Here is a 27,178-nt window from a genome sequence, read left to right on the forward strand (position 1 = left end):
ACTACAACTAATTACATAAATACAATATAATTATTAATTATTATTATTATTATTATTATTATTATTATTATTATTATTATTATTATTACTTGTATAACTATGATAAAAGTAAACATTTGTAGTTCCAACTTAAAAAAACAGAGAGAACCAGAGAGATGTGAGGAAAAGCCCTTTTATTTTGGTAACCGCGCACCGGAAATGCCTTCACTTCCTTCCGTTAGCTTGACGCCGCTCGCTCTGAGCCGCAGACCGACAGTCAGGAAACAGAACCGCAGCGAGCCGAACCGCCGCAGCTCCTCGGAGAGATCAAGCGGCGCCTCATCGCTGAGCTCGGGGTTTATCCGGGGGGTGGAAGGCCCTCCCGGGAGGACAGACACCGGCGGAACAGCCGCCGCCCCGAACCCCGTCCGTTAGGGACGGACTGCCGATCCCCAGGTTCCGGTCGCTCCGGGCAGGTAGACGTTAGCAGGCGGCTCGACTAGTTAGCTGCCCCGGGTCAACCGACTGACTAGCAGGTCAACCGACTAACCAGCGGGTTAGCGCCGTTGAGCGGGAATTGATATTTTTCACCTCCCACCGTTGGATTACACGCGTGAACCGGTCCGGTTCCCCCCGGTTACTGTCTTCAAGGAGACACCCCAGATGTGGAGCCGGGGTCCGGCGGCTGCTGAGCGGGCATGGCGGGCTGGAGGAGCCTCCCGGAGCAGCCGTAGCTCTCCGCACTGAGTCCGGAGGAGATGAGTTTTATTCCGGCAGTTTGCTGCTCCTCCTGAGGAGGGATACCTGCCACACAAAGCCCGGTAACGGGACTTTTTCTTTTATATTACCGGCGTTTTTAAGTCTTTGAAGAGGAGATGAAGAAGATGGAGAATAAAAACAAGAGGAAGCTGAGCAGTCTGGAGCAGCAGGACAGCGGAGAGGAGCAGAAAGACGAGGTGAGTCGTTCAGGCGCCCTGTTGTCAGGTAACATTGAGCCTCAGCCTGCCAGTCCGCACCCAGGGCGAAAAATGCGGAGCCTGCCAGTCCGCACCCAGGGCGGAGATCGCCCATTAGATGGGTCTCAGTTAGTACTAACGTCTTCTATTCTGGCTTTTTAAAATGTAATTCTCAAATATCCTTAGTAAAAACGCATTTTAATATATTTAGCTCGCTAAATGCTAAATATCTGAAGGATTTCAAAACAATTTTTATATAATTTAGTATCATAAAATTCCAGATCCAGTTTTTTGGACCTGAGTGTGAATTTTAAGATTTTAGTTTATATCCAGATTTTATTTTTTTTAGGCGTCCCAAGAACAATTTCTGAGACAGGATCTTAAAATTGGAGAAAATACGCATTTAATTAAAAGAAAAGTCTGAATTTGAATTAGTGTTCCAGGTTTTTAAGATTGATTTTTAGACGCTCCCGGGTCGGACCCTGAACGCAGCAGTTGATGGTGGTGATGATGATGGTGGTGATGATGATGGTGGTGATGATGATGGTGGTGATGATGATAATGGTGATGATGATGGTGGTGATGATGATGATGATGAAGCTCCCACCACCATCTCTTCTGTCTGACTTTTAATGGTTAATAAGAAAGTTTCATGCATAGAAAACAAAAGATGAAGATATCTGTGGTGGCGTTCAGAGGAGATGGGTCCAAACGGACCGGCGCTGAAGCAGTTCCTTCCTCAGGTTCTGGTTTCTCTCATCAGTCGGCCCGGTGCAAAGTCACGCAGATAAAAACTAAGATAATACATGACTGGTTCTGCTGTTGGTTCTGCTGCTGGTTCTGCTGCTGGTTCTGCTGCTGGTTCTGTGAGGCCACAGCCAGGGACCCGGGTCAGTACCCTGTGTTACTAACGACTGTGGACCCAGTCACACTGCAGGCGGGTCAGGTGACCGGGTCAGACGCTTTAGGACCTGACCCGGTCTGGCCTTCAAGTCAGACTTGATCCGCCTCCTCACGCGGTACCAGAACCGACCCGTTTGCAATCCGTCTGGACGCGACTCCAGGAAGCGACCAGGTCAGCTGCAGCGTCAGACGCCATCGCAGCATCTGCAGGAGAACCCAGAGTTCCTGTGGCCCAGAACCGGTTCTGAAGCTGAGCTACAGCAAAGTCTCCGTTGCCCGACTGGAAGCAGAAAAGTCCGGTTCTGTGAATCTTTGAAGAAGCGGATTGGACGGTTCTGCTGGCAGAAAGCAGGAGCCACCGCTCTGCGCCTCCTGCAGGGAGACTCCGGGTTGCCAGGTTGGTGGGAGGCCTCAGGCTCAGGGAGGAGCTGTGCTGCTGTGGTTCTAGCACCAAGGTTCTAGCACCAAGGTATCCCTGTGGCCAGGGAAACCAAAGCCCAACAAACTAAATCTGACGCTCTGTCCAGACTGGGTCGCTTCAGAACCATGACCCAGAACACAGCAGCAGAACCACAACAGAGCAGCTGAAAAAGAAAGACGTCCAGGTGTTGCAGTGGCCTAGTCAAAGCCCAGATGCTTCTTTTTCCATTCAAATGTCTGGTTCACCGTCTGTCTTCTGTTTGGACCCGGTTCTGCCCAGAAAGTGTGGGTTTGCTTCATCACCGCCTTAAAACGACGGTTCCCCTTTAAGAGGAAACACCTGGAGACAGAGGTGGAGTCTCAGGTTGGGCCGCTGTCTGCTGAGGGAGGCGAGGCGGGATCTCAGCGGCGGTTTGTCAGGAGGAAGCGGCTCAGAAACCGTCTCCTGTTTCCTGTGCTGGGGCCTCTGCAGCTGCTGATTGGAGGCCGTGGTTCTGGAGGCCGTGGTTCTGGAGGCCGTGGTTCTGATCCGGCCTGGTTCTGCAGCCTGCCTGGTTAAACGGCGCCCTGGCCAACAAATGCAGCGTCTCTGACCGCGTCCTGCAGCGGTTATTCATCAGTGTGAGCAGAAATGCTGCTTCCAGCGCTTTGTTTCCTTAAATCAGTCACTGTCCTCCTCCCTCCACCTCTCTCTCTGATTGGTCTCCTGTTGCTGGGAATCCTGCATTTTGCCTTTTTACTGTATTAAATTGACATTTTGTGGGTAAAGACACTTTGGTTGTCTGAAGGGGGAAAACGTGTTTTTAGGAAATTAATCCAACCCAATAAAACTGCAACACTACGGTCAGCGCTACTAAACCTTTGTGAAGGGAAATACTTCAGATCACGCTAGACACAGTCAGTCATGATCTGCAAACCAAAGCAGAAGGAAATAAATGTTTATCGCTGCTGATTACCAATAAAATGGCTGTGGTGCCCCCCCCCCCCCCCAGTCTCATTAGAGTAACACTGGAAACTAAAGCTGGCAAGCTCAGAGCAGCATGTCTGTTTTACCGCCTAATATCACCTTTAAAACAACTTTAAATAAATCTTACAGGTTTTATAATGGTATAAACCATCAGAGTTTAATCTCCAGGGAGTGACTCCAGGTCATTAAAACCAGAGACGCTAACTAGACGCTAATGTTACAAGCTAACGCTACAAGCTAATGCTACAGGTTAGCACTACAGGCTAACGAAACAAGCTAATGCTACAAACTAACACTACAAGCTAATGAAACAAGCTAACGAAACAAGCTAATGCTACAGGCTAACACTACAAGCCAATGAAACAAGCTAACGCTACAAGCTAATGAAACAAGCTAATGCTACAGGCTAACACTACAAGCCAATGAAACAAGCTAATGCTACAAGCTAACGAAACAAGCTAACGCCACTGGTAGGGCTGGGTGATATGGCCTAAAAATAAAATTTGAGATTTTATTTTTATTTTATTTGCTGTTATCTTCATGGAAGCTCAATGAGTGCCTTGGTAAAATAAAATTCAGATTTATATCTGGATTTTATATCTCGAAAAATTGTACAAATTAATGGATTAAATCGATTTATCGCCCAGCCCTAGCTACTAGCTAGTGCTACAAGCTAGCGCTATGACGGCTAACAACTCATAAGCTAACGCTGCCTGTTTAAATATTAGCGTCACAGTAGACACAACAACTGGTCCTCTGACACGATTCTTTCAATCAGGCTAATGTGGCTAGTAGTAGCAGCGGTTATGGTTTGTTTAAAACTCGTTTATTTTAGTATTGAATAATCCTTTGTGTGTCTCTCTGGTAATATTTCTATCAAAATCAAGATAATAGAATAATTACGCGACTGAATCAAAGGATATTAACACTTATATTACTAATTATCCAGTCCACAGTTTCACCAACAAGGAAGTGACAGTAAATGATATATTTCTCTACGAGGGCTGAACTGTCCCCACTCCTTGGCCTTAAGAAGTTGTTCATGTTGTAAATAATCACGTGTTTAGCTGTTAAAGCTGAGAGAAGATGGAGGCGGATCAGGAGGAACAAATGCCTCCACGTTCCTGCAGGATCAGCAGAACCAGAGTTGTTGCTCTGCAGTCCGCCGGCCTGAACCTCAGAACACGCCGTCAGGTTTCCAGCCTCTCTGATGAATTTAGCAGTGATGTGATCTGCAGCTCAGAGGGATCAGAGGCTGTGGAGATTCAGGCGTGGCCGTTCTGCCATGTTCTCATCGCCTGAGTCACCCTGCATGTCACAGCGTGGAGCCGTTCACATGTTTGAGCCGATTCTCCCACTGAAAACCCCGCTGCTCCTGCAGGAGCGCTTTAAAGCACATTTACTCCCATCATAGTTCATGGAATCCAGAAACTCTCTGGATGAAAATGAAAATGCTAAAATAATCAGATGCTGGTAATGTCACAGCATATTCATTTATTTTGCACAAAGTGGAACTGAACTGTTTTTTTATTTTTTTATTTTTTACATTTTTCCAACATTCAAAGATATTGTTCCTCAGTCAGAGGATCAGATTCATTTAAAAATGAAGCGTAACAACTCATTCAGGGTTAAAACAATCTACTGACTAAACATAAATATCTGGTTTGTTGTGAAAACGACCAATCGTCAGAGTTTAGCGCCGTAGAGGACGTGACGTCTGCTGCAGTCAGTCAGGACGGCTCATTATGGGATGGCAGTCGAGGCTGGAAATGAAACTGGGTCCACAGCAAAACGCTGAATAGTGCTGACATCGGCAAAGCTACGTAGAGCTTTCTGCCGTTTTATCTGAGGAACCTGGAGCTGTTGAGTTCTTCTCATCCACTTCACAGTGAAACTCTTCCTGGGTCAATAAATGTGATTATTTTGGGACATAAAGCCGATTTCCTGGGCTGTGCTGGCGGCTGGGAGACTGAAACCAGGATCTGTGACCAGAGCGGTGGTGGCAGTGGAAGCTGGGCTTGGACTAGGACATATCGGGTCTGTGAGGACAGACAGCCTCAGGGAGCGATCTGGTCCCAGAGCTGCACAGGCAGGACGGGGGGGGGGGGGGGGGGATTAATGCAGCCCCAGTGGATCCTGTGCTGCATGAAGGGAGCTAATAACGCATTCCTCATTAGGCAGAATTACAGCGTAGACGAGCCTCATCCATCAGCGCCACGCCGTCTGATGACGTGGAATCGTTCCTCTGCTGTTTGGTGCTGACCTGCTGTAACAAACAGAAATGTGTTTAATCTGAATCTGTGCTGCAGATTAACAGGATTTAGTCTCACGCTGCCTCAGATTGAACTTTGATCCAGTAAACGCTGAAAAACGTGAGACTCTGAGCTCGTTAAAGTCCCAGCACAGCGTTCTTAATTAGAGAAATCCATCACTGCCTCTGCGTGGCGCGCCCCCCCCCTAATTTCGTCTCTAGTCTGTACCTGCTGGCCTCGGTAGATGGCGTTGGGTGGGTCAGCCGTCACTGGGCGAGAGACGGCGTCCCCCCTGGACAGGCTGTCCCTCCATCAGAGGACAACACACAGACAGACTCCTCCCTCTGGACAATAAGGGACTAAACTGTCCTGTTGTTGGACTCTGGAACGAAGCTGGAGGACCCGGCTGGGATTCAAACCCAGAACCCTGCAGTCTGGGGAAGAGGTCCGACCAATAGAGACGGACGTTATCAGCAGAACGGTGACGTCTGCAGACCGTTGTCCAGCAGGCGGGCGTTGACCCCGCTGTGCAAGCAGAGGACGGCCCAGAAGCTCCCCGCTATAAAAGCTCCGACCCGTCGGACCCGGCCTGAACAGAACCGGGTTCTGCTGCGGGGCGTCTGCAGCGCCTGAGGAGAAGCCGGTGGTGTTTCCACTCACAGGCGGAGGCTGGAGGCGCTGCTGTCCTCTTTTCAGGACATTGACCTCTGGAACCAGAGGAACATCCGGCCTCCTCCGGATCAGCGCCGCTCTCTGGAGCACGAGCTGCAGCGTCCAGACGCCGTTCCTCTGCTGGTCGCTTCAGACGGGAAGGATGACTGCGGCGGGAAAACTGGAGGAGCGTTTCATCACGTCTGAAGCTTTGGTAACGACCTCTGACCTCTGAGCTGCAATCAATCTGGTTTCCTTCCTGTAGACGCCTCCATGTTCTCTGCAGCAGGGGACACGCCCCGCTCAGTTCAGCCTGCGGGGAATCTAACCGCAGACCAGGCTCAGAGGCAGGGAGGTCGCTTCAGCGCGTGTTACGGGCCGGTACCGGATGAGCAGCAGCTCTACAGCCAGAACCTGCGGAGCGGGCCGACACCTGCAGCGTTCTGCTGCTAACGCCGTGGAACCTCCTCTGGATGTTTATCTGCAGATGGGAAGGGAACGTTCCTGGGTTTTGGTACCGGAGCTTTTTACCTCCAGACCCGTAACCCAGCCTCGTTAGACGTTATCTGGGCTAATAAACTAAAAAACGTTCAGAAGATTAAAAGAAATTAAAAAGATGAAGATTCTGAAGTTATGAACCATTTGTCCTTCATGAGACCCAGATAACGAGTAATGAGGTTCTGAGGTGCTTCCTCTACTGAAACGTGCGTTTAGATCCAGTCCAGCTAAGAACCGTCACAGAACCCGGAGAACAGGTACCGGGAACTCTGACCCAGACGGTTCTGACCCAGACGGTTCTGACCCAGACGGTTCTGCTGCCGCCATCTTGGCCTCTCCTCCACCTGTTCAGGAAGCTTGAAGAACCGCTGTAGCACTGATTAGCAGGAAGGAGCGGATCCGGTCAGAACAGCTGCAGACGCGGTTCTGCCTGAGGAACTGCTGCAGCGACACCACTCCATGCTGCGCCTGTAGCTGCGCCTGTAGCTGCGCCTGTAGCTGCGCCGCTGACGGAGGTTCTATTTAAAGCTGAGGGAAACGAGAGCTGAACCTGCTGGTTAGGAGAGAACGTCACGCTGCAGAGGATCCGTGTTCACGAGGAACCCAGAACGTTCTCCTTCTATCTGCACACACTTCTGCATCCTGCATGTTTCAGCCTGGAACCCTTCAGGAACCTGGTCCCCGGTTCTGCTGTCAGCTCAGGTCCTTCTGGAACCCAAAGCCGATCAGCGGTACCACAGAACGGACCTGATGAAATGTGGATTTCTGTTCGGCTGCTGGGTCAGTACTCAGCAGAACCTCCTCCGGCTGCAGGCGGTTCTTCTCCACCAGCTTTGAGCCTCTAGAGGCTGAAGGCTTCGTTCTTTAAAAACCAGCTCAGTCTGAGGGCTGGAGAACATCTGGTAACATCAGCTTTGGGTCCTGAACTTTGACTAGGCCATTCTGACCCATGGATCTGCTGGTTCTGATGGTCAGGACCAGCTTCTCAGGAGGTTCTGTCTGTGAAGCCGACTCTGAACATCATGTCTGGTTCTACCTGGTTCTGGTTCGGCGTCTCATTATGGGTCTTGGGCTTAAACATCCCATAATGTCTCTCCTGCTGGAAGGAGAACCTCCAGAACCTCCTGCTTCAGCTCCATGCGTCTCCTCTGAGCTGCTCCCCTGTTCCTGCTGACCAGAACCAGAACATGACTCTGTGCCAGAACCTGCAGAACCTGTTTCTGCATGCAGGAACCCACCAGGTTCAGGAGGTCCTCAGGCAGCTTTTCCTCCGGTTCCTTCCTATCCGACCCGTTTGGGCCGGGCCTGCAGGATTTAACTGCAGAGGAACCTCAGGATGTCTCTGTGTGGATGATGAAAGCAGCTCATCGTCACGTTGATCCTGCAGAACAGCAGGCGACCCGTGGGAACCGGGTGGGAACCGGACCCGGGTTACGTAACCTGGTTCTGGTGGAACAGCAGAGACCGGTCCGGCTCCAGCTGGCGCCGCTATCAAAGAACCGGATCGCTCCTCAGCTCAGCGTCAGAGGAGCGAGTCATCAGAGCCGCATGATGGTTTAAACATGTGGCTGACCTCATCGCTCCCTGAGGAGAACCCGCCTCCTCCTCTTCCTCCTCCTCCTCCTCCTCTTCCTCCTCCTCCTCCTCCTCTTCCTCCTCCTCCTCCTCCTCCTCCTCCTCCTCCTCCTCCACAGCTGGAAGGAAACTAGCTCAGACCTGCCAGACGTTACCGCCTCTGCTCCTCCTCCTCCTTTAGCTCCTTCTGCTCCTCCTGCTCCTTTAGCTCCTTCTGCTCCTCCTTCTCCTTCAGCTCCTTCTGCTCCTCCTGCTCCTCCTGCTCCTTTAGCTCCTTCTGCTCCATTAGCTCCTCCTGCTCCTTCTGCTCCTCCTTCTCCTTTAGCTCCTTCTGCTCCTCCTGCTCCTTCAGCTCCTTCTGCTCCATTAGCTCCTTCAGCTCCTCCTTCTCCTTTAGCTCCTTTAGCTCCTCCTGCTCCTCCTGCTCCTCCTGCTCCTCCTCAACCTGCAGGCTGAGCTCTGGGTTCTGCCGGTATCAGCAGGGAGCGGCCCGCTTTGCTTCAGGTCAGCTTAACAATCTGAACCATGAAGAATTTGGACCTTCAGAACAATTTCCTGCGGCTTTAAGGATTCTGCCTCGCTGAGCTTTGACTGGTCCGTTTTATTTCAGAAGATGTGGCACCGACCAGCAGTGCATCGATTATTTCCCCACCGCGGTACCGGTCCAATAAGTAAAAACACCCCTGAGGACCAACAGGTACTGGTGGGGCTCTATGTGTGACACCAGTCTCAAGATGATGATGTCATCAATCAGCGTGGGGGTGAACGATCGGTATTGACCGATGTTGGTCATGTTTCAACACGTCGGTACCGGTCCGGGTATTAGCTGGAGCAGAGAAGCTGTGTCTAGAGGCTGGGGACACGTAGCGGTAAATATCGGTTATCAGTAAATATCAGTTATCGGTAAATATATCGGTTATCAGTAAATATCGGTTATCGGTAAATATCGGTTATCTGTAAATATCAGTTATCAGTAAATATCGGTTATGGGTAAATATCGGTTATCAGTAAATATCGGTAAATATTGGTTATCAGTAAATATCGGTTATCGGTAAATATCGGTTATCAGTAAATATCTGTTTTTAGTAAACGTTTGTAAATATCGGTTATCAGTAAATATTAGTAAATATCGTTATCAGTAAATATCGGTAAATATTGGTTATCAGTAAATATCGGTTATCGGTAAATATCGGTTATGAGTAAATATCTGTTTTTAGTAAATATTAGTAAATATCGGTTATCGGTAAATATTGGTTATCAGTAAATATTGGTTATCAGTAAATATCGGTAAATATTGGTTATCAGTAAATATCGGTTATCAGTAAATATCGGTTATCAGTAAATATCGGTAAATATTGGTTATCAGTAAATATTGGTTATCGGTAAATATTGGTTATCAGTAAATATCGGTAAATATTGGTTATCAGTAAATATCGGTAAATATTGGTTATCAGTAAATATCGGTAAATATTGGTTATCAGTAAATATCGGTAAATATTGGCTATCAGTAATTATCGGTAAATATTGGCTATCAGTAATTATCGGTTATCGGTAATTATCGGTTATCGGTATCGGCCCAGATCTTTGAATCGGTGCGTCCTGGTCTGGAGTTTCTAGAACTTGATCAGAACTACTCGTTTGAAATCAGGCCTCTTAAGATGTTCTGTTGAGCAAACTGGACCGCTTTGCTTGTTCCCTAACATGAGACCGGTTCTGGGGGGAACCGCTGTCACCGACCCAGAACCAGGAGGTTCTGTTCATACGGCTCTGGCATGTTTCCTGCTGTGGAAAGACTCGGATCGGGTCTGCAGACCTCCGGGTCGGTCCATTTGGGTTGAGCAGCTGCATCTGAGCGGTACCTACGGCCGCCTTCGGACCGAGCAGAACCGTTGGTCAGTGTGTTTGAACGTTTTGTCCCGTGTCAGCGGGGAAGGGAAGGAACCGGACCTTTTTCTGGGCCTTTGTTCTGTCTGGGTTCTGAGGTTGGATGAGGAAGGAGCGGAACCGGTTCTGCCTGCTGTTTGGACCCAAACCCTCCTCGCTCTAATGAACGGATCCACAGCAACCGGGTCGTAGTCCGGGCCCGGTTTGTTTAGCTGGCTCCCCGGTGCGGCGTGAAGGTCATGTTGGCAGAGGAGGCCCAGAAACCTGTTCTGACATTCAGTTCTGGTGGTTCTGGTCTCCGGCCCGGTCCAGCTTGGCGTATCTGGAGCTGTTTTCCTGCAGGCTGATGTGACCCGTGCATCAGGTTCTGAAGCGTCTGCAGATGAAGGCGTGCAGCTGGCCGGGTCGGTTCTGGTTCTGGCCGGTTCTGGCGCTGTGAGGAGCTCATATTTCAGCGGTCTGGGTGCGTGTGAAGGCAGGCGGAACACGGCGTCATGTCAGAGGGAAACCAGGAGGTCAGAACCAGGACATCAGAACCAGGACATCAGAACCTCACCATGGAGACTGGAGACCCAGGCAGAAGCTTAGAGGTCCGGTTCTGACAGGCGGATTTTCTGCTTCTTGAACTCAGATGAGCTGGTCGGTTTGGAAAAACCCAGTTCAGTGTTCTGTTCTGCTGGTACCGGACCGGTTGGGAGGACCCGCTGAGCTCAGCTCGGCCCGGCTTATCTCTGGGGGCCTCGCCTTGCTGAGGCCGTATCTTGGCCCACATACGGGCCGAACCGGGCGGTTCTCTCTGAGGGGTCACAGAACCTCTTCCTCCCAGGACCCATTACTAGAACAGAACCTCTGGTCTAGAACAGAACCTCTGGGCTAGAACAGAACCTCTGGGCTAGAACAGAACCTCTGGGCTAGAACAGAACCGAGGAAGGAATCTAACCCAGGATAAAAGTCCTGATAGTGAGGCGGCACCGGCCCAGGAACCTGTGAGTGAAGCCCGGTAGAACCGGGTCCGTTCATCATTGCTGCTCATTCAGGCACCAGTAATAATCGGACCTTCAGCGGTTGTCTAAAGCGGTTCTGTTCAGAAACTAAACTCAGAACGTATCGGACCAGAACGGTTCCTAGTTTAAGGGCCGGGCGTCTGCAGATGCCCAGGCTGTCTGAGGAACATCTGAGCAGCACCAGCGCTAATCGGACCGGTCCAGAACCTGGAGCTTCCTTTCTTTATCTGTGCATCATTTTGTTGTGACGTAAAAAATTATGCTAGCAGAATTAATGACTGTAAGTTATAGATTTACACGCTGCTGTTTGTACGTCATCTTCATAAGCCCCCCCCCCCCCCCTTCTGAAACACACAGATGGAAATAAACAGCGGTTGCTAATATCGGCCCGGTTCTACTTATCGGACCGATACGAAATGTAAAAATATTTCTAACATCGGCCGATACCGACGTTAACGCCCTGATTATTAATCAGAATATTAATAATGTAGAGAAAAGCTGGTAGAAATGGACGTCAGTCTTTGTTGAACATGAAGTAAAAGTTTCTGAATGAAAGCAGAACTTAGCGCTGTGGAGAGATTGCTGACAGTTTCTGATTATATAAACTGTAAAATAAATAATAAAGTTAGATTATGTCACTGCTGCAGCTCTCTGCCCACTTTAGACATTTTACACCTGGAGGACGTCTGATCCGTTAATTGTTACCTGGCCAATCACTGCACACCTCTCATTTAGAAATGACGTTTTTTATAAATTACGATTAATGTAAATGTGATGGATGGTGGCGCCATAGTTGGTTTGAGCCTTTTTTGCTGCATCAGCGTTTCCTTCCAGCCTGTTGATCTGCATTTACTGCTGGTTATGGAGCTGAAGCACCTCAACTCTGCAGCCTTCAGTCCTCCTCAGCTCCATGGACCTGCAGCCAGGCCTCCTCCTCCTCCTCCTCCTCCTCCTCCTCCTCCTCCTCCTCCTCCTCGTCTTCCTCAGACATGAGACCCTGAAGACGGTTCTGCTGCAGCAGCGGCGCCGTTACGCCACCCTGCTGACTCAGGGAAGCGTTTCCGCTGCTAGCTGTCGCATTTTCTGCAGGACAGAAGCTCCGTGAGAGCAGAGGAGGAGCAGAGGAGGAGCAGAAGAGGAGGAGAGGAGGAGCAGAGGAGGAGCAGAGGAGGAGCAGAGGAGCAGAGGAGGAGGAGAGGAGGAGGAGCGTGGGTTGCACCATGCAGAGATGATGAGGTCAGCCCAGGAAACTGAGCTTCAGCACATGATGCGTTGCTGCTGATGGAGGCTGTAGCTGATGTTGCAATAACTCCAGCCGCCCGCTGCGTTCTATCCTGGTTCTGACCTCGTTCCCTCAGACCTCTGCGCCTCCTGCAGGCTGCGCCTCCTGCAGGAGCGGCTGCAGCTCCAGCGTGGGATCAGGGCAACAGTAAATTATAAAGTTTAATAAAATGTGCTGAAACCTGTTCAGTGATAAAAAGCAGAGAAACGGTCAAACTGTGAGATTAAAGCGCCTCAGACAGCCGGCTGGCAGCAGGAGGCTCTCTGACTGTCAGGCTAACAGCAGCTAACAGCGATGCGCCTCCTCTCGTTGCAGAAGGAGTTTGCCGCTCCTCCTCCTCCTCCTCCTCCTCTGCTGCTCTTCAGGAAGCTGAGCAACCCGGACCTGGCCCCCGCCGCCTCCGCCGCCACCAAATCCAAGCTGCAGCGGCAGCTGAGCCAGGACGAGGGGCGGTCCCGCCGCAGCAGCCTGGCCATGACGGGTAAGCCGCTCCCGCAGGAGGCCAGGAGGCCAGGAGGTTGCTGGTTCCACTCCTGGTGTGAGCTCTCACTCTGCTCCCTGTCCCTCCACAGGAAAGCAGCTGCTGCCGCTGTCCTGCAGCCTGCATGCCGGCGTCAGCCAGGCCGCCTCGCTGGGCCCCCCCGGGGGGGCGGCGGGCCCCGGGGCCCCCGGGTGGCCGTCCGGAGCCGGAGGAGACGGGAGCAACCTGGTGCGGATGAGGAGCCAGGTTCTGGGGCAGTCTGCGCCCTCGCTCAGCGGACTGGTCAGTACCGGACGGGTTCTGCTCGTCTTCACGGTGGGGGGAGGGGGGGGGGGGGGGGGGGCAGAGCTGCCTGGCTCCCCAGGATGCCTGGCAGCATCCTGGGGAGCCTGCGCCCCCTGCTGGCAGCACACAGGATAGATCTCTCCTGTCTGCATCTCTCAGGTTTTTGGTCCATTTCAGAGCAGAACTGATGCAGGTTTAGTTCTTCAACTTTTATTTTTTATCATCCAGAAAAGATCAAAGCTCAGCCGTGGCGTCGTCTCCAGGCTGCTGCAGAGTCAGCGCTGCGTGGCCCCAGGCCACCAGCAGGGGGCGGCAGAGCTCCACTGCTCTTTTCCCTCAGCAGCTCCAATCAGAGGCTCTAATAACGTTCTGACTCAGAACTCAGACCTGCTGATCTGGCTCCATGTTGGTTCTGGAGCAGCATCGGGTTCCTCAGCGCCGCCCCAGCAGAACCTCGTCATGAAGCGGCCGGTTAAAGTTTGGACCCCTCCTGTTCCAACAGAACACCTCCTCTCTGATCCTTAGTTTGGACCTCGTGTCTCAGCGGCTCTGTTGATGAGGTCCAGATTTAGTTCCCTCTTCATGAGGGAGTAGAGGAACCTTCAGCCTGGCCCAGAACCTCTGACAGAACCTCTGACAGAACCATGAGCTCAGAGTGTCTGAGGCTGAGCTCATGGATCCAGGGAACCAGTGACGGCCTCCTCTGGGTCGGGTTCTGTTAACACGACACAAAGGAGGGCCGGGCGGCTGGATGGCGGTCCAGTTGGACTTTCAACCAGTTTAGGCACATTTCAAACCCAGTGAAGAACGTCCAGAAGTTCTGATCTTTTCAGACCCGGTTGAGCTGAAATCTTAATGAATGTCAGACCGGAGGCTCAGAGCTGAGCTGCGTGTCTCTGATGAGAGAGAGACGTCCAGCTTTAGCTCCTGACTGATGGACTCCTCTGGTTCTGGGTCCAAACGGGCCGCTGGGCCCGCTCAGCGTCTCCTCTGCTCTCTGGCTTTGGGACCATGTAGAGTTCTTTATGTGCATCCAGTGCCTTTTGTTTTATCTCGTCTTCTTCTTCTCTCACTGTGTTTTATATATTATATTATATTATATTATATTATTTTATATTATATTATATTATTTTATATTATATTATATTATATTATATTATTTTATATTATATTATATTATTTTATATTATATTATATTATATTATATTATATTATATTATATTATATTATATTATATTTATTTATTCGTGCAGCGCTTTGTTAGAATTCTGTCGTATAAATAAAGCGGACTGGGCTGCAGCCGAATGAAAGCGATTCTCCTTCAGCTGCAGCTTGATGCACAGCAGAGAGGAAAGCTCTCAGATTAGCATATTATTAGCATCTGTGTTGGTGGAGAACAGCGGGGGGGGGGGGTGCATTAAAGCAGCTCGTCTCATCAGATGACAGCAGTCTGTGGCAGGGAGGAGAGGACCGCTTGTTCTGCCATGTTCTCAGTAGGTATCAGAGATTTGTCGTCCCCATATGGGGGGGGGGGGGGCATATTTAGCCCTGAAAGCCGTCTTGTAGTGAGCTTGTGTGTCTGGCAGAGCAGAGACTGCAGTCTGTCCAGGAGCTGCAGACATCTTCCTTCTGTTAGGGTCTGACTTTTATTCTCTAATACATTTTATTTTTAAAGCCAAGTTCTCTAACCCGCCATCTTTATTATTTTTGCCGCAATTCTGTAGGATGCCAGAGGGGATAAATGGAAATGTTTGGTTGTTCTTCACACAGTTCCCCATGCAGACTACAAAAATGACCGATTTAAAGAGACGGCACCAGAACGGGCTGATGTCAGGCGCTCCTCAGAGGACTGTGGGGTAAATTAACGAGGATTCAGGCTGATGGACGGATGAATAACTCCTGCTGAGCAGAATAACGGCTGAAAGGTGGAGGAGAGCGTTGCTCCTGACGCATCCATCCACAGAAACATTTACATATTCTTCTCTGCATCCTTTCTGCATGTGGAGCGTTTCTCTGACAGCTCGTTCTCTCCAGATCAGTCGGGTTTAAGTTCTGCCGTCGGTTCTGTTCCGTCAGACGTTCCACCAGCAGATGTTTGGTTAAGCAGCAGGAAAACGGCTGTCAGAGCCAGACACGGCTGTGGGTTCTGCCGTGGGCGGGCGGCGCTGGTACCACAGAACATTCCTCCTGCTGCGCTTTCACAATTATAACATTAATATAATTATCATTTCATCGTAAAACTAAAGAGACAGGTCGCTTCTCCTAATGTTACAAAGTCATGATAAAAACCATAAAAGATGCCATTAAGAGCTAAATCAGCGTTCTCCTCAAAGGTCATGAACCCCCCCCCCCCCCATAACTCTGAGTCTGCAGACCATAAACTCTAAACATCGTATAAAACCCTGTAGCCTCATTTTAAACATCAACGCCTCTTAACTTCTTCCTGCAAATACTTTTTGTCATCTGCTTGTGTCAAAAAAGTGCCAAACCTCCCATTATAATTTATCTAATAAATATTTATGTAAAACATCCCAGTATTATAATTTATCTAATAAATATTTATGTCACTGTTTAAATAAAACATAAAGTTAATCAAAGCTGTCAACAGTCTATGAAGTAAACTATAGTTAATGTTTCAAGCAGCTGATTGGCTCATCTGGACAGCCGTTAACCGCCGACCAATCAGATGCTGGCCCCGCCCCCTGGCTCTGATTGGCTGAGTTCTCTCCTTATAATCAACATATGAGTTCAGATTGAATTAATACTTTCCACATGGATGCGTCACATGAACCAGTGAATGATTTAAATGATTATAAATCGATTTATTAATGAATTTTCTTAGTTTTACTGCTAGCAGCAGTTTGTTGGATGGAGCAGCTGCTCTGCTTAGAAACCGAACCTCTGATCTAATCAGTAAAGTTTAAACAGACTAATGAAACGCAGCTTAAAGCTCAGAGGTGACGTCAGAATGAAGCTGATGTCTGGTTACATCTCAACCTTTCCTTCTCCTCACCACGAGCGAACTGAGAGGAGACGCTGCAGTGAGGTCTGGACCACAGCTGGAGCTTATCAGCAGCTTCCTCTTCCTCCTCTTCCTCCTCCTCCTCCTCCTCCTCCTCCTCTCCTCCTCGCTTCACTTTTGTTTGCCCGTCCTTGACTGATAAAAGCTTTCTTTCCTCTCAGCCTCGCAGATGTTCAGCCGCTCGCTACGTTTGCATCCCTGTTTCATTCCAGTCAGTCTAGATGCAGCTAATTAATTCTGTCCAGAACCAGAACCGTCAGCAGGGCTTTATTAATGCGTTATTTACTGTAAAACCAGGAATCACCTGCACTCAGACCCAGTGGAACCAGCCCTTCTCTGGTTTTCCAGGAAAGGCTTTATTAGGTTAGCTTTGCTCCTTGAGCTAAAACAGGCAGCATGAATAAATGTGGAGGGAGATGATGAGACCCAGAGAAGACTTGTTTATCCGTCTTCTGCCTGCCTGGAAGCTCTTCTTTCTGGTTCTGGTTCTGGTTCTGGTTCAGATCTACTGGTGGGTCTCACTTTGGACCGGCAGCTGGGCGACATGAAGGAAAACTAAAATCTGACAAAGGAACCAGCCAGACGTAGAAAAGCTGCCAAACTGAGCAGGTTCTGACTCGGGTTCTGTGGTTCTGCTGCTCCCAGTTCTCCTGCCCTGGGAGCTCCTGGGTAGTAGTTGTCACAAGGGCCCGACTGGCCAATCAGGAGTGTGGGCTGCGTTGCACCGGCCAATAGCAGTGAGGGATTCTGTTAGTCCTTGTTCAGGGTTTATGCTACATGTAACTGATTCACCTTTACAATGAATAAAACAACGTAAAGCATATGATAGAGCAGAGCTACTGTATTCTAATCATAATCAGAGTTTAAATGAATTAAAATATTATGAAATGTTAAAATTTACTTTATTTTGAAAAACCAACGCCGTCTGCTTCTCTCTGCCTCGCTGTGAAGCTTCTGGTGAATGAATCTGTTCTCAGTAGAATAAACTAGAGACGTGTTTCCACCTCAGCCACTCTGTCGTTAAATCTTTTTCAGCAACTTTAATTGAAAAAAGCAACTAGAAACAAATCTAGTGACTTTTCTCTGTGCTTCTGGTGATTTAGCAGCTTCACAGTGAAAGCAGCAATATGTCTACCTTTGCTAGAGCTGCGTGAGACCTCCCTATTCCCTCAGTGCTGTCTGACAGGCGCAGGCAGCTGCTGTGGGTTTCTATACTTCCCTCAGTGCTGTCTGACAGGCGCAGGCAGCTGCTGTGGGTTTCTATACTTCCCTCAGTGCTGTCTGACAGGCATAGGCAGCTGTTGTGGGTTTCTATACTTCCCTCAGTGCTGTCTGACAGGCGCAGTTAGCTGCTGTGGGTTTCTATTCTTCCCTCAGTGCTGTCTGACAGGCGCAGGCAGCTGCTGTGGGTTTCTGTACTTCCCTCAGTGCTGTCTGACAGGCATAGTTGGCAGCTGCTGTGGGTTTCTATACTTCCCTCAGTGCTGTCTGACAGGCGCAGGCAGCTGCTGTGGGTTTCTATACTTCCCTCAGTGCTGTCTGACAGGCGCAGGCAGCTGCTGTGGGTTTCTATACTTCCCTCAGTGCTGTCTGACAGGCATAGGCAGCTGCTGTGGGTTTCTATACTTCCCTCAGTGCTGTCTGACAGGCACAGGCAGCTGCTGTGGTGTTCTATACTTCCCTCAGTGCTGTCTGACAGGCACAGGCAGCTGCTGTGGGTTTCTATACTTCCCTCAGTGCTGTCTGACAGGCATAGGCAGCTGCTGTGGTGTTCTATACTTCCCTCAGTGCTGTCTGACAGGCACAGGCAGCTGCTGTGGGTTTCTATACTTCCCTCAGTGCTGTCTGACAGGCACAGGCAGCTGCTGTGGGGTTCTATACTTCCCTCAGTGCTGTCTGACAGGCACAGGCAGCTGCTGTGGTGTTCTATACTTCCCTCAGTGCTGTCTCTATACTTCCCTCAGTGCTGTCTGACAGGCGCAGGCAGCTGCCTTGTCCTGAAACGCTGCATGCAGTCAGAGCAGTGAGAGCAGAGAGGAGACCCGCTCTGTTTTCACAATGCATTTAACGCAGAGCTGCTGCTGATTCAGGCCTGGATTACAAAGCTGGATATGAATATGATAAATATAGGTTTTAATCTTTTCCCTTTTTCCTCTGAAACTCTTGTACTGAGATAATTACCTGGTTATCACACAGCTTGAATCACCTGGTTTTTGGTCAAATCAGATGTACATGGTGTGGATTCAGGTAAATAAATACATTATTTCATAAAGTAATGTTGCTGCATGTTGCATCTCAGTGACAGAGCGTTACCCTGAAGGTTCTAGAACCTGGACGGTTCTGGGTGATCTAGCCCGTCCTGCATGGCTGCTGCCTCGTTATTTTAGGGTACCGGACCTCAGATAAAGCGGCTTTAGGTTCTGCTCGTCACGTCTGGGTTAACAGGACCTGGGTCCAGCCTGGTGGACCTAATATGGGTCCTCTCAGCGTTGGCCCACTTAAAATGCCTCCACACTCTGTCAGCGGCTGCCTCAGGCGTCGGGTCCACTAATAGACCGGTTCAGAGAGTCCATTAAGCAGAGCGGGTCGGTACTCAGCAAAACTGCGCCGGGTTCCCATGAAAAGTGTGGAGCCAGATTTATTTCCCATCTCCGTTGTTAAATTAACCCAGCATCCATTTTCTGCTTTAATAAACCCAAACCGGAGGTTCCTGTCAGCTGGGGAACCGGTTCTTTTCTAGACGTGGTTCTGCTGTTTGAAGCTGAACTCTGAAGTTCTGCAGAGGCGAACAGAACCGTCTTCTTCTCAGGTAGCTGAAGAACCAGCAGCAGGTTCTGTTCCCTCCTCACGTCTCATATTCACAGCAGACTCACTTATTGATCTGGACCCAGGCGGCTGTCTTATTTATTGGACCTGACAGGAATCCCACCGACCCGCTTATCGGTCCGATCTGATTGGCGGTCCGATCTGATTGATCAGTGACCAGAACCTCCTGGTACCAGCGGAGCAGGGAGAGGATGTTGTCGGGTCTAATTATGGGGCGTTGTGGACCGGGCCAGCTGGACGCTGAAAGGATCCGGCTGTGTCTCAGGTCTGACTGAAAAGGCCCAAAAACCCACAATAACGGTACCGTGGATTAATAATAAACTAAGCATAAAATATTGTCATTTCAAAGATTAGAAATTATAAATAATACTAGTAATTATTTTTTATTATGTCTTGATATAAAATTAATTTCCCATTGGAACAAGAATAAAGATGTGAATCTGAATTAAATAATCATTGTAGATCCAGAACTTAAAGGTATTAGTTGACCATGTTGGCCTGAAGATGTTATAATTTTCCTACTAACTTAAAAAATGCTGTTGTTGGTGTGTAAAAACTCACATTTATATCAAAAAATGTATTTCCTTTTATTTTTCACTAATGGAGGTCAGCATTTTATCACCAGCGCAATGCATGCTGGGAGAATGACGCCGTTAGGTCCAACTGGACCAGAACCCACAGAGTTAAGACGTAGGGCTGGATATCATCTAGGATGAGTCGACACGATACGATTCACGATACGATTCACGATACGATTCATGATACGATTCACAATACGATTCACGGTAATATTCACGATACGATTCACGATACAATACTCTATATAGCTTAGCTTGATTTAATTTGACTCCAGTATGGATATTTATTACTTTCAAATTAATGCTCAAACTCATTCAATCTACAAAACCAGCCAAATATTATATTTATGTTCAATTTATTGAACACTGCCCTGCGCAGATGAACCTTTTTAAACGGTAATGAAACCCGTTTCAGAACCAGAGCTTCCAGCCGGGTTTTTATGCAGCAGAGAACTTTCCTCCCTGGGTTTCTTCACCGCTGGTTCTGGTTCTGGTTCTGGTTCTGGTTCTGCATTTCTTTCCCCCCCGGCAGCGGCTCCAGTAGAGGTGAGGGTAGGTGTGGAATGAAAACGGATGAAACAGAACGAGCTAGTCTGCAGCCGAGGATCTGAACTCTGCGTGAACTTCTTCAGACCTGCAGGCCACAGATTTTACTCAGATCAGCAGGTCTGACTGGCAGAGCCGCTTCCAGAGCCAGCATCAGAAATCCTTCACATCAGACTCTCTGGGCGCTGGGACTCGTTTCCCATGGTGCATTTCTGTCCCTGAATCAGGAGACGGCTAAGCAGGAGGTCCAGATCCTGAGATAAGGCCCAGCTTGGTCCTGCAGAGCTTCAGCAGAGCTTCAGCTAGTCTCTGATTTCTGCAGAAGCTTTATTCATCCAGAGGAATTTGTGAATTGATGCAGGTTGAAATCCCATCGTTCCGCTGCATGTTTGCTCTTTAACAGCCTGTCCACCCCCCCCCCCCCCCCCCCCCCCCCCCCCCCCCCCCCCCCACTAAGCCTGCTCCTCCTGACTCAGCATTTCTTATCGACTCTGCCACGGTGGAAGAGTTTCAGGCAGACATTCCTGCTCCTCCACCTCCTCATCGTGGTTGTTACAGAGAAATTAACTAGTTTAGGCGGGTTTACCGTTTAGAAACAAGATATCATGTTAACAACTGTTCCTGTTCCTTCTCAGCTCATAATTGATGCTTTATGTCCATGAGTAAAATGAAGGAACAAAGTGAAGAACATAAGGCGAGCATAGGGCTGCTGAGAGCTCAGCTGAAGGTGCTGAAGGTGTGAGGAGGTTGTGTTTGAAGGACCAACGGTAAAAAGGAGGAGGAGGCCAGGAGAACTGAGGAGGAGCATACGGCGTTCTGCCTGTAATTCAGCTCAGAGACTCTGGCAGCCTTCAGTCAGCAGAGGATCAGAAGTAGTTTCTGCTCCACTTCTGACCAGCATTGTTACGCTGCTGCCCATGAATGCCTGAACAATCAGTTTGGGTCACGCTGTTGTTCAGCCCTGAAAGTCCCGCTGATGCTGCCATGTGATGGATGGCAGTGAAGCTAAAGGACCACAGAGACGATCAGTCTGAGCCGCCCTCCTCCGTCTGGCTCAGACGTTAAAACAGACCTTCAGACCTGAAGCTAAGCAACGTGGAACAGCAGGAGGAACGTCAGTGGGCTGAGATATCAGCTGATCTGGAGATATCAGCTGATCTGGAGATATCAGCTGGTATGTCGAACAAAAACATTTTCCTATCTGCATCTGCTTCAGCGGTCTGGCTGTTGACTCCCTGCTCTGGGTTGCTTTGGATCGTTCCTTCCCTAGAAGCCAAGGTTCCTGTTCGCTGCAGAAAAGGTGCTGAGGAGGAACTCGTCCTCTTCACCACGTTCCTCCATTGTTTAAATCATCTAGTCCACGTATTCCTGTTGAAAAGATTCAAGCCGTCAGTTTTAAAGACTCATAAAGGACGATTCTGATGTGTGTGTGCATCTTTTCTACATTTTCAACTCTCAATTATATTTTCACTTAAAGGTGCATAGCCGCGTTATTTGACTTTTTTAAAAAGTATACGTCAGCAGCTTCCTCTGGTTGCATAAAACAAAGTTTTTATGAAATATTATCACATCCTGCTGGTGTATTAGTTGTTATTCTGGTGTTTTATGCTTTGTTTTGCTCAGTTTATTAGTAAATAAAGCTTTTAGTCTTTATTTACCATTTTAACAGAAGTACGTACTGTGCATGCGCAGCAGGGGATAAAACAAGGAAGCGGCTAATGGCTATTAGCATCTCCCAGTGAAACAATGAAGAAAAATATCAGTTAAAAAAAATAAAAAAATATGATTCCTGGAGTGAAAAGCCTGGAATATCTCTGGGAATCCAGTCTGAACGTTGATGTTCACTGAAGCTAAACCTGCCGAGGCTCAGATGTGACGCAGAGTTGATTGATGTGAGTAAATGTTCTGATATGAGGCTCTTAGACTCGCTGTAGATCGGTTTATTTAATTAATAATGTTGGTCTTCATCACGCTGAGCTGCTGCTTTACTGTGAGGCATTGCAGAGTCAGGCTGACATTATTTATAAGTGATTTATTAATTAAGAAAACAGACATTATGATAGTTCTGCGATACTGCCACTAGATGGCGTCACTGCTGTTTATAGGTGCTAATCGCCTGGAGCTGGATTCTATTTATCCACTTAAAGGATCATCAAACATTATCAGGATGGAGGCTTGGTGTATATAACTTTATTTTATCATGATCAAACGGTTTTTTTTTAGTGTTTATTATAAACATATTACGGGGCTGTGTACCTTTAAAGATAAACTGATGGATCATTTACTCGATTGTTTAGAGCTTAAACTTGAGGCTAACGGTCCGGCGTGTGAAACTGGAAACAAAGCTGAGTAATTTATTCACAGACAGGTGAAGCTGTTGGTCCTGCAGATCTTCAGCTCCATGTTTCCTCTGGTGATGACGCAGCGAGCCTGACAGCCCATGTCTCAGTGCGGTGATTACATAAAGCTCTGCTCCTCTGTCTCCTCGCTTTTAGCCTCCACCGCTTTCACATCAGAGCTTCATGTCTAATTAATGCAGCTGCAGGAGGCGGCCTGAAACGCTGCGTCAGCACAAAGCTGCAGGACCTGCCTCACATCCTGCTTTCCATCTCACCAGCTTCATCTTCCTCCTCAGCTCTCCTTCCTCCTTCGTCCGGCGGTGAAACCGACGCAGGTCCAGAGTCTCAGATCAGATTTAACGTAAAAGCCAGGAAACCTGCAGTAATAACACCTCTACTGACATCTAAACCCGTTTCAGATAGAAATGCTGGAATAACCGAGTTGGCTCTGTGTGCAAACCCATAATTATACTTTGTTTATTTTAATTAACTGCTTTGATGTCTATAAATCAACCAACTGTGGGTAAAGTAATGATGCACATGGCATCAATAATCAGTTTTGTCTGTTTCTAAGTGATGTTTTTATGCATTTAAAAACTATAACAGATATTCTTCACCTTCATCATTTTTATAGTCTAGTTTAATTTCTGTGGAGGATCCCAGGATCCATAGATGCTGATTTATTACCCGACCACGGCAAGCGATGGTCTGGAGTACGCGTTGTCCCTGAATGCACCTTCAGGCCAGGTGGACGGTGCCGCAGGATTTGGACCGCCTGGTTTTCCTCCGGTACCGCGAGGCTTTACATTCAGCTTGAAGCTGCTTTGGCCCGGTTCCTCCATCATCGCTGTCGCTGAATGAGGAACCTTAGAGGTTATGGACTACGGTTTATTTCTGTTTTACTCTTTCTGCTCTGTTAGCAAACTAAGCTTTTTATTTCTGTGTCTGTATTCTGAGCCACTCTGCTCCACGTCTGAAGGCCCCACCAGGTGGTGAAGATCCCTGTGGAGGTCTTCTGTCCTGCCGTGTCCTGCATGGCCCACCTGGGATTAGCAGAACGTTCTGTGTTGACGTCCAGTTCTTAAATCACATCTGACACCATTTCAGTTAAAAAGCTGACGTTATGTTCAGAAAGTAGTCTCTGCTGGGTCATTCCCAGAATATTTAGCTCCACCATCCTGCTGCTGAAGGCCTCGTTAGGGAACCTAATCAGTTTCCTGTCTGAAGAACGTCTGTTAGCGGTGATTTTACATGAGAACCTGGATAAAGAGGCGTGTGTGGCGATGGGGGGGGGGTTCTCTGGAGCTGCTGGCAGCCGGTCTTTCTCTGACCGTGTGAACATTCCTCTCTTTGGCCTCCGTGGCCTTTGCTCTCATTAACACGGAGGTTCTGAGCAGTAATGGGACCAGTTTCTGCTGCAGACCTGCTGGAGATGTTCTCCGTCCTCATCACCAGCCTCTGCTGCTTCATTTAGCTCTAAATCTGTTTCTCCTGTTATTCTCTTGTAGAAATAGATGTTTTTTCTCTCACTGGGTCACTGGTTCTGATTATGGAGCGCTGGGCCTGTTTTACATGTTTTAACAGAGACAGCAGGATACGTATGGCAACGCTGAATGACGACTCTGCTTTAACTCAATCCAGGTTTATTTAATCAGTTTGAAACAAACAGGGCCTCCTACAGGCCATCTGTCAAATTAAAATGTTCTGTGAGTCCATAAAAGACGGTCTCCTCTCGTTATAAATCCAATAAAACCAATTTGGTGTCGTCTTTTTGGCCTTAGGTCTGTGCCAAATTAAAATCAGTGCTGAACTGAAATCCAAACATATTGGCTCTGTTTTATCTCTCTATAAACACTAGGGGGCGCTTCACATAGCGACTTAGTGGCTTTGATTAAACTCTATTAGATTTAGCAAAATAAAGACTAATATCATGGATATAGAATAAATACATAAATGGCTTGACCTTCGTTATTCTATTACATGACAACTGAGCTTGCCATATGTACGCCACTTCCTTTCACTGCTGCCACGTCTCTGGAAACTCAAACTTATTAAACACGTTGCTGCAGCGTAAGTTGTCTAAGTCTACTATTAATAACGTTGGTCTTCATCACGCTGAGCTGCTGCTTTGCTGCGAGGCGTGGCAGAGGGTCAGGCTCAGTCTGACATCATTTATAAGTTATTTATGAATTAAATAAACCGGCATTATGATAGTTCAGTGATACTGCCACTAGATGGCGCCATGTCTGTTTATATCCGCTCATCACGCCTTGTACTGGATTCTATCTAGCCTCAAAATGGACCATCAAACATTATCAGGACAGAGGCTTGCTGGATATAACCTTATTTTATAATGATCAAACAGTTTTTGGTCTTTTTTTAAGCATAAAAGGTAAAAAGTAGAACTATGAGCTAACGATGCGGTTCTAATGAAGGTCCAGTGGCAGTCAGCAGGAGTCATGTTGATTTCTGGCTTTCTGAGCTTTCCTTGTCTTTATTCACATACATTTAAGATTAATCAATAGCAGCCAAATATTGATTTCTCCGTTTCTGAATCTATTGTTGTGGCAGTGGAACAGGAAGAAGGTTCTGGGTTCAAATCCCGGTCTGCATGCTTGGATGTTCTCCTGGTGCTTCCATGCGTTCTCTCTGGGTTCTCCAGCTTTCCTCCTAAAGTCCACAGACATGACTGATGGGTGACTTGGTCTCTGTGCCCCCCCCCCCCCCCCTGTGAGGGTAACCGTGTGCAGACCACTGGGTGGATGGATCTAAATGCTCCACAAACACTTAACTTGTAGTAATGTGTGTTATTTGAGCTCAGTGATTAAAAGCCAAACGTCGTTTATTTCTCCGTTAACGACGTTTTAAATCAGACGCTCTGCTGCCGTCACGGTTAACTCCTCACACTTCCCTCTGTGTCTGTGGGGGGAGGAGCGCTCGCCCTCTCCCATTCATCCCAGCACAGTCTCCTGCCCCCGCCTGATTGGCCACAGTCTCCTGCTGCCGCCTGATTGGCCGCTGCAGCAGAGGGGGGCGTGGCCAGAGCGCTGTGACATGGCAGCAGAGAGAAAGGCAGCAGCAGACTGAAGAGGAGCCCTGGAGGGAGGAACGTCGGCGCTCTGCAGCCGCGCTGGAGGAGGTGCAGAACGCTCCACCCCCACAGGTTCTGGCTCGGTTCTGGTTCTGTTCTGGCTCGGTTTGTTGGCATGGAGACGGATGCAGGGCCCCCCCCTCGCTGCCTAGACCGTCGCTGAGGAATCTCCTGCTTTCAGCCGCAGCGTCTCAACTTTTGCCTGCAGCAGGACGTCCAGAACCCAGAACCCAGAACCCGGCCTCCCGTCATCCAGAACCAGAGGGCCCGGCGCCGGCATTGTTCCCGCTGCCACCGGCACAACAATAAAGGGACTCAGAGGTGGAGGACGGACGGAGAGCGGCGGAGGGGCGTGTCCGGTGCAGGGGATGAATGGAGGTAGGAGGGAGGAACCCTGCTGAGGAACCCTGCTGAGGAACCCTGCTGAGGAACCCTGCTGGGGAACCCTGCTGAGCTCAGATCCTCACGTCTGCTTTCACATGCAGGAGGAACCCGGCGCTGGAAACTGGATTTATTCATAGAACCTGAATGTGAGCGTTTCTGTCCTGTCAGCTGAAGGGAGACGGCTAAGGACAGAAAGCAGAACTTTCACAGGTTTCCTCCTGACCTGGAGACGATCATCCAGGAGGTGCAGCTCTCCTCCACAGAGCTGAACCTCCTCATCATGGACGACTCCAGCATTTTACGGCGCAGAGGTCTCCAGGTAGGAATCACGCCGTTCCCTGCTGGGGTTAAAGGTCAGGCAGTGGGGGCGTTAAGGATCGGTTAGTAAACAGCAGAAAATACCAATAAAGCTCTTTGAGCCTCGTCTCTCTGATCATTCCCTCTGTGGATAAACTCTGAGAATCTAGATGCTGATCTGCCTCGTTTCTAAGAGCCGCTGTAGAAATGTTGACCAACCGGACGGGGAGCCAAAGTGTGAAGATTTATGTGAAACAGGAGCGATTCATGGTTTAAAGACGCAGCCGACAGCTGCAGGGACAGCTGTGGCGTTTGGAGGAACTAACGCTGGTCCTCCCAGCCTCTCTGAGCTGTTCATGGAGAAATGCCGAGTCAGCTCTCCTCCTCCTCCTCTTCCTCCTCCTCCTCCTCCTCCTCCTGCTGCTGCTGCTGGACTGAAGCCCTGCGCTGCACATCCAGCGTCTGTGGCGTTCAGACGGCGTTCTGTTCAGACGGCGTTCTGTGCAGACGGCGTTCTGTGCAGACGGCAGAGGCTCTGATCACAGAGACCTGCGTCTGTCTGCCTTCTCTGCTCATTCTGCCATCGTGTTGCACCTTCCAGCCTCTATCTGCACATATAAATGCTGCGTTTTCCCGTCACAGCAGTTATTTGGAGCGATGCCTTCAATGCTGGCGGCGCCCGCTCTGCGCACACATGATTATTTTTGTTTGTCCGTTTGCAGCAGAGAAACTTTGTTCAGAGCCAGAAATGTTTATGAAGGCCAGAGTTAGAGATGCTGGTTTTAACGTGTTCAGATGGCCTGGCTGGACTCTGTGAGGTAGCAGAACCCTTCTTCAGGGTCAGAACCCAACCCGGTTCTAAAGAGGAGACATGTTGGGCCAAAGCAAGGCCTTCCTGTTGGTTCTGGTAACAAAAGTCTGATTAAATGCACCATTTAGTTTTCTTCCAGTTTTTCCT

General features: G+C 48.9%; 1 protein-coding gene across 8 annotated transcripts in view; it reads left to right on the top strand.

The window, feature by feature from the left end:
• The first annotated feature begins 236 nt into the window (after positions 1-236).
• The window catches only part of mast2 (microtubule associated serine/threonine kinase 2), an 80,307-nt gene continuing 53,365 nt past the window's right edge, over positions 237-27,178 (top strand). For 6 of the 8 annotated variants that reach the window (XM_036131819.1, XM_036131820.1, XM_036131821.1 and 3 more), the window contains exons 1-3: positions 237-935; positions 12,687-12,852; positions 12,944-13,134. In XM_036131819.1, the coding sequence (XP_035987712.1) occupies positions 855-935; positions 12,687-12,852; positions 12,944-13,134 (438 nt within the window). In that variant the 5' untranslated portion in view covers positions 237-854. Of the gene's footprint in view, positions 936-12,686; positions 12,853-12,943; positions 13,135-25,518; positions 26,243-27,178 lie in introns of those variants that run through there. The other 2 variants (XM_036131824.1, XM_036131825.1) reach the window with 2 other exon arrangements.

The sequence above is a fragment of the Fundulus heteroclitus genome, unplaced genomic scaffold (genome assembly GCF_011125445.2).
Source record: "Fundulus heteroclitus isolate FHET01 unplaced genomic scaffold, MU-UCD_Fhet_4.1 scaffold_46, whole genome shotgun sequence".
Classification (NCBI taxonomy): domain Eukaryota; kingdom Metazoa; phylum Chordata; class Actinopteri; order Cyprinodontiformes; family Fundulidae; genus Fundulus; species Fundulus heteroclitus.